General features: G+C 38.7%; 1 protein-coding gene across 1 annotated transcript in view; it reads left to right on the top strand.

The window, feature by feature from the left end:
* LOC108413097 (zinc finger protein 501) overlaps positions 1 to 3,088 on the top strand; it is a 19,281-nt gene extending 16,193 nt beyond the window's left edge. The window contains exons 3-4 of the mRNA XM_037539200.1: positions 1,372 to 1,552; positions 2,456 to 3,088. Coding sequence (XP_037395097.1) covers positions 1,372 to 1,552; positions 2,456 to 2,952 — 678 coding nt within the window. The 3' untranslated portion in view covers positions 2,953 to 3,088. The remainder of the gene's footprint in view (positions 1 to 1,371; positions 1,553 to 2,455) is intronic.
* Positions 3,089 to 6,759: the final 3,671 nt, after the last annotated feature.

Raw genomic sequence — 6,759 nt, 5'->3', positions numbered from 1 at the left:
CAGATAGATAGATAGATAGATAGATAGATAGATAGATAGATAGATAGATAGATAGATAGATAGATGGACGGACGGACGGACGGACGGACGGACGGATGGATGGAACAGCAGATAGATAGATAGATAGATAGATAGATAGATAGATAGATAGATAGATAGATAGATAGATGGAACAGCAGATAGATAGATAGATAGATAGATAGATAGATAGATAGATAGATAGATAGACGGACGGACGGATAGATGGATGGATGGATGGATGGACGGACGGACGGACGGATAGATAGACGGATGGATGGATGGAACAGCAGATAGATAGATAGATAGATAGATAGATAGATAGATAGATAGATAGATAGATAGATAGATGGAACAGCAGATAGATAGATAGATAGATAGATAGATAGATAGATAGATAGACGGACGGGCGGATAGATGGATGGATGGATGGAACAGCAGATAGATAGATAGATAGATAGATAGATAGATAGATAGATAGATAGATAGATAGATAGATAGATAGATGGAACAGCAGACAGATAGATGGATGGATGAATGGATGGATGGATGGACGGACGGACGGACAGATGGATGGAACAGCAGATAGATAGATGGATGGATGGAACAGCAGATAGATAGATGGATGGATGGAACAGCAGATAGATAGATAGATAGATAGATAGATAGATAGATAGATAGATAGATAGATAGATAGACGGACGGACGGATGGAACAGCAGATAGATAGATGGATGGATGGAACAGCAGATAGATAGATAGATAGATAGATAGATAGATAGATAGATAGATAGATAGATAGACGGACGGATGGTACAGCAGATAGATAGATGGATGGATGGAACAGCAGATAGATAGATAGATAGATAGATATATAGATGGACGGACGGACGGATGGAACAGCAGATAGATAGATGGATGGATGGAACAGCAGATAGATTGATAGACGGACGGACGGACGGACGGATAGATGGATGGATGGATGGAACAGCAGATAGATAGATAGATAGATAGATAGATAGATAGATAGATAGATAGATAGATAGATATTAACCATTGAATTATACAGCAGCTCTGGAAATCTGTGGAATTCCCCTTTGTAAAAGGACCGCTGGGAAGATTCGAGCAGCAGGTTACAGTGAACAGCCGCCGCCCGCTTGGCTGATCTTTCCTGTGCAGTTCACGCGGTTATCACACGCTGCTGGTTGTTTACAGGCTCTCAGTAATTGGTCTGAACGTCTTTCTGTCTTTTTCATGAGACGCAGTTGTTCTGGAAGTAATGCCCATTCCTACAACACACTCATTTATTACAGTAGTGATCAAATATTGTCATATTTCCCACCTCTGCCTCAAGGCCATCCACACAGGAGAGAAACCCTTTAAATGTCCAGACTGCGGAAAGAGCTTCGGCCGCGCGTCTCACCTGAAGACCCACCAGCGGCTCCACACGGGCGAAAAGCCCTACAAATGCACGCTGTGTGAAAAGGCTTTCACCCAGAAGGCTGGGCTGATCATGCACCTGCGGCAGCACACAGGTGAGTGTGGGGCTGAGTGATACCACAGAAACGTGATATTACAGCCAAACAGTAGATCCGGAATTAAAATATAAACATTAAAAGCTGAAAAATATTATGTAAGTGTAAAAAGCACTCGCCAATATCATAACTGCATAATGGTCTGATTTGTTACTGTGCTCGTATAAAAAGGGGAAGTCCACAGATCTTTCAACCTTTCTGCACGATGTAAACACAGTCGCTCAGACATCTTCACAGCAGTTGTGATGGGAACCAAACGTCTGACGAGCTCCATCACACAGAGTTATTAGATGAAACCTCTATAATGAGGCTGCCTGCAGAACTACCGCTGTTTTCCATCATCAGCATTCCATATAAACTCAGGAGACTCGTGTAGGTTCTCTGGTGGTTCTGGATGGTAAATAAAGTGTCTATATCTGTGTTGTAGTCATGGCGACGCCTGGTTCCCATCACCACCACTGTAAAGACGTCTGAACCGTTTTACACCAAACCTCTCTGAATGAGTCTGTCTGTCTGTCTGTCTGTCTGTCTATCTATCTATCTATCTATCTATCTATCTGTCTGTCTGTCTGTCTGTCTGTCTGTCTGTCTGTCTGTCTGTCTGTCTGTCCGTCTATCTATCTATCTATCTATCTATCTATCTATCTATCTATTTATCTGTCTGTCTGTCTGTCTGTCTGTCTGTCCATCTGTCTATCTATCTATCTATCTATCTATCTATCTATCTATCTGTCTATCTATCTATCTATCTATCTATCTATCTATCTATCTATCTATCTATCTATCTGTCTATCTATCTATCTGTCTGTCTGTCTGTCTGTTTATCTATCTATCTATCTAACTATGTCTGTCTGTCTAGTTGAAGTTACTTGCTGTGTAAGTCGTTATTTTGTCGTCTCCTAGGTGAGCGTCCATATAAATGTGAGAAATGTGGCAAAGGCTTCCGTAGCTCCGCCCACTTGCTGTCCCATCAGGCCCTGGAGTCAGGAGAGGGAAGGCACGTGTGTGTGAAATGCCGGAAGAGCTTCAGGTCGGTGTCGGTGCTGAGGCAGCATGAGAAGAGCCACCAGGGCGGCGCTGTCGAGGCGCTCCGCTGCAGCGTGTGCTCGGACTCCTTCGTCTGCTCCCCCTACCTGCGGCTGAAGCTCCGCCTCCGGCCCGCCGAGTGCATCTATCACTGCAAGGTGTGCAACAGGATGTTCGACAAGATGTCCATCTTCGAGAGGCACTGCGAGAAGCACCGCGAGCAGCCGGACTCAGACGTGGAGGAGGAGGGGGAGAAAGAGGAGGACACCGGGGACCCTCTGTTCCTGCCCCACGGGGCAGACTTCACGTACCCCTCCGAGGTGAACACTCGCTCCAAAACCAGAGCGAAGACCAAACTGGAGCCCTCAAAGTGACGCCCGGTTCTATGCACATCACGGAACATCTGTCTTTGCACTACATTCACACTATTGTTCAAAGGTTTGGAGTCACCTGCATATTAATAACTGTGATCATAGTCCATAACGCTTAAACAGTGTCGATCCAAATGAATTCAACGCTTATGTTTTATTGAATATTTCAACTTTTTAAGGGGGTAAACAACAAAAGCTATTAAACGATAAATATATACTGTCATTTGCTGTTTATAGAAATTCCCTGTAAGCGTTTAAAAGCATCATTTAATTTTATTATTACATTTCTTAATTATTAGAAATGTTCATTTTCATCTAGAACTTCATTCTAGATAGTAATTTTATTAGAATTTCATTCTAGATTGTAATTCTATCAGAATTCTATTCTGGATATTACATTTTATGAGAATGTCATCCTTGATATTAATTTATTAGAACTTAATTCTGGATATTAATTTATTAGAACTTCATTCTGGATATTAATTTATTAGAACTTCATTCTGGATATTAATTTTACCAGAGCTTCATTCTGGATATTAATTTATTAGAACTTCATTCTGGATATTAATTTTACCAGAGCTTCATTCTGGATATTAATTTATTAGAACTTCATTCTGGATATTCATTTTTCCAGAGCTTCATTCTAGATATTAATTTATTAAAACTTCATTCTGGATATTGATTTTACCAGAACTTCATTCTGGATATTAATTTATTAAAACTTCATTCTGGATATTAATTTATTAGAACTTCATTCTGGACATTAATTTTACCAGAGCTTCATTCTGGATATTAATTTATTAAAACTTCATTCTGGATATTAATTTTACCAGAACTTCATTCTGGATATTAATTTATTAAAACTTCATTCTGGATATTAATTTATTAAAACTTCATTCTGGATATTAATTTTACCAGAACTTCATTCTGGATATTAATTTATTAGAACTTCATTCTGGACATTAATTTTACCAGAGCTTCATTCTGGACATTAATTTTACCAGAGCTTCATTCTAGATATTAATTTATTAAAACTTCATTCTGGATATTAATTTATTAGAACTTCATTCTGGACATTAATTTTACCAGAGCTTCATTCTGGATATTAATTTATTAAAACTTCATTCTGGATATTAATTTTACCAGAACTTCATTCTGGATATTAATTTATTAAAACTTCATTCTGGATATTAATTTATTAGAACTTCATTCTGGACATTAATTTTACCAGAGCTTCATTCTGGATATTAATTTATTAAAACTTCATTCTGGATATTAATTTTACCAGAACTTCATTCTGGATATTAATTTATTAAAACTTCATTCTGGATATTAATTTTACCAGAGCTTCATTCTGGATATTAATTTATTAGAACTTCATTCTGGATATTGATTTTACCAGAACTTCATTCTGGATATTAATTTATTAAAACTTCATTCTGGATATTAATTTTACCAGAACTTCATTCTGGATATTAATTTATTAAAACTTCATTCTGGGTACTAATTTTATTAGAATTCAATTCTGGGTACTAATTTTATTAGAACTTAATTCTGGATATTAATTTTATTAGAACTTCATTCTGGATGTTTTACAGCATTTTCAGTCATTTTAAAGTCTTCTGCAGCTCTGATCTTCATTCTGGACTTTTCCAACTTTTCCAGCTTCCTACTAATCGTCTGCGTAGTTGTAGAAAATTATCCATGTACAATAACACTAATCGCGTCTGCACCCGAACAGATCCGGTATCCCTGAAAACACTGATTCCAGATTTTTGAACGGTAGTGAGTGTTTTTGAGTGTGTTGGTTTAAATGCTCAGAAATAGTGAAATGATTTTGTACAGGTTGAAGTGAAGTTGTGGAACTAAGCGCTCTAAAATCTGCAGTTAATGAAAACGTAACTATGCAAGTTTAGGATCTGCTCTTTAAATGTAGCTGGTGTGTAAAGCTGGCGGGATTTGGTAAAAGAGCTCTGATTTAAAACGTGCAAGTCCTTTGAATATTAAGTTTGACTTAGTTTGGCTGTACAGTGGCCTGTTGGTTCATTTCATGCTTGTGATCACACTTGGAGATCGGCCTTCCCGCACTGTCCACCTCTAACAGCACACCTGATCTGTTTGATCCAACTGTTTTCTGAAGTCCGTGAATCAGGCCTTTGGAATTTGGGATGCAGGTGAAACCTGCAGGACAGTAGAGCTGCAGGAGGAGAGATGGTGCCACTGCATTAGATTACAGCCAATCTAACCCCAAAACAGCACCACACTGTAGAACCTGACACCGTGTTACAGAATCACTCACTATTCAAAGTTCAAGAACTAAACATGTTAAGGCACCCGGGTTACTAACTTATTTAAAGGGCCCATATCCTTCATTTTTATTGTATCTTATTATTGTATCTTGTATATGCTTTATTTTTTTGCTCAGACATTTAAGTGGGTTCATGTACCAAAAAAGACATCGTTCATTTTTATACGACCGTTTTCCAGCCACTCTTTATCCCTTAAAGCCGTTACACACCGAACGCGATGTTAACAACAACACGAAAATGCGAAATAACTAGACACTTTTTTGTATGAAAACTTTATGCACTGTATATGATGCAAAATCTTTTTTGGAATTTCATCGGGTTTTTTGTGCCGTGGAAAATGGGCAGAATAGCCTATATATCAAAAATTCGATACTGGCAGAAAATATATACAAAAATATGAAACAACGGTCCTTTGGTCCTCAAGAAATGGACAGATTGTGACGCAGTTCTTCTTCCTGCTCTTATGGCATTTTTAATTTTGAGTATTAGTTTCTTTCCATGATTCTTCCTTAAGGCCTTAGAGCATTTTTGCTTTTGAGTCTCAAGTCTTCTCAGTGTATCTTCCTCATGTTTTCCACATTTGAAAAGCAAAATTTTACTGGAACACAGCTGCTCTGTCATCTTGGTTGTCGTCATGCCAACAGCAGAGATGACCATGATTGGTCAGTGAGTTTTGATGTCATCAGTCATTTAACTTACTGCCGTCCAAATAAATCAGAAGAATGAGTCCCGTTAGGTGTGTAACAGCCTTTAGAATCAAATAGGCTGTTTTTGTTGCTGTGCCCTTTAAGACTGATACATGTAAATAATCGCTCTGTTCTGATTGGTTGCCTCTTTCAAAAGGGCGCTGCAGCTGAAACACTCCTTATAACTTCAGTGTGAGTGGGCGGGGCTAAACTGCTGTAGGCAGAATAGGAGAATATATGTAAATGTGTTGTGACATCAGAAAAACTGAATTTAAAAGAGGCTATTTTTCAGCTTAGTTTCCACATCTGGACTGTATGGAGTCGGGAGTGAACCTTATTAGGGTTTAAATTGGTGTATATATTGTTTTTAATGATATGGGCCCTTTAATATTAAACCGTCGCTCTTGCTGCAGCACTGGGCCTTATTGGGCCGTAAATTTGAATCAAACTGTTTATTCGCACCCGTTAAACTGCAGCCACATCGTTCAGTTATCAATCTAAAGCCTTTTTCACTTTCACTGCTACGCATTATTTGGTTCTGTAGTTATTACAGTGAGACGTTGTGTGGACCCTCATAGGGACCCATTGCATGTTAAGGGGTCATGAAATCAGAGCACTAATATGCACAGCACCGTTAGAAAGCTCTAAGCTGTTACTGAGGTGGCTCTGGAAGTGTTTATGCAGTTCTCGATTGGGGCTTTATGCTTTAATAAATCACTGTTCTACTTCCAAGAACCTTTTGTTAAGCTTTGATTACCGGGGACTATGAAACCCTTCCTCAGAGGTTTTCTGGAAACGAACTCATGCATTTTGTC

Source organism: Pygocentrus nattereri, chromosome 6 (genome assembly GCF_015220715.1).
Source record: "Pygocentrus nattereri isolate fPygNat1 chromosome 6, fPygNat1.pri, whole genome shotgun sequence".
NCBI classification, from domain to species: domain Eukaryota; kingdom Metazoa; phylum Chordata; class Actinopteri; order Characiformes; family Serrasalmidae; genus Pygocentrus; species Pygocentrus nattereri.
The sequence above is the reverse complement of the archived record's forward strand: the minus strand, read 5'-3'. Positions and strand labels throughout refer to the sequence as shown.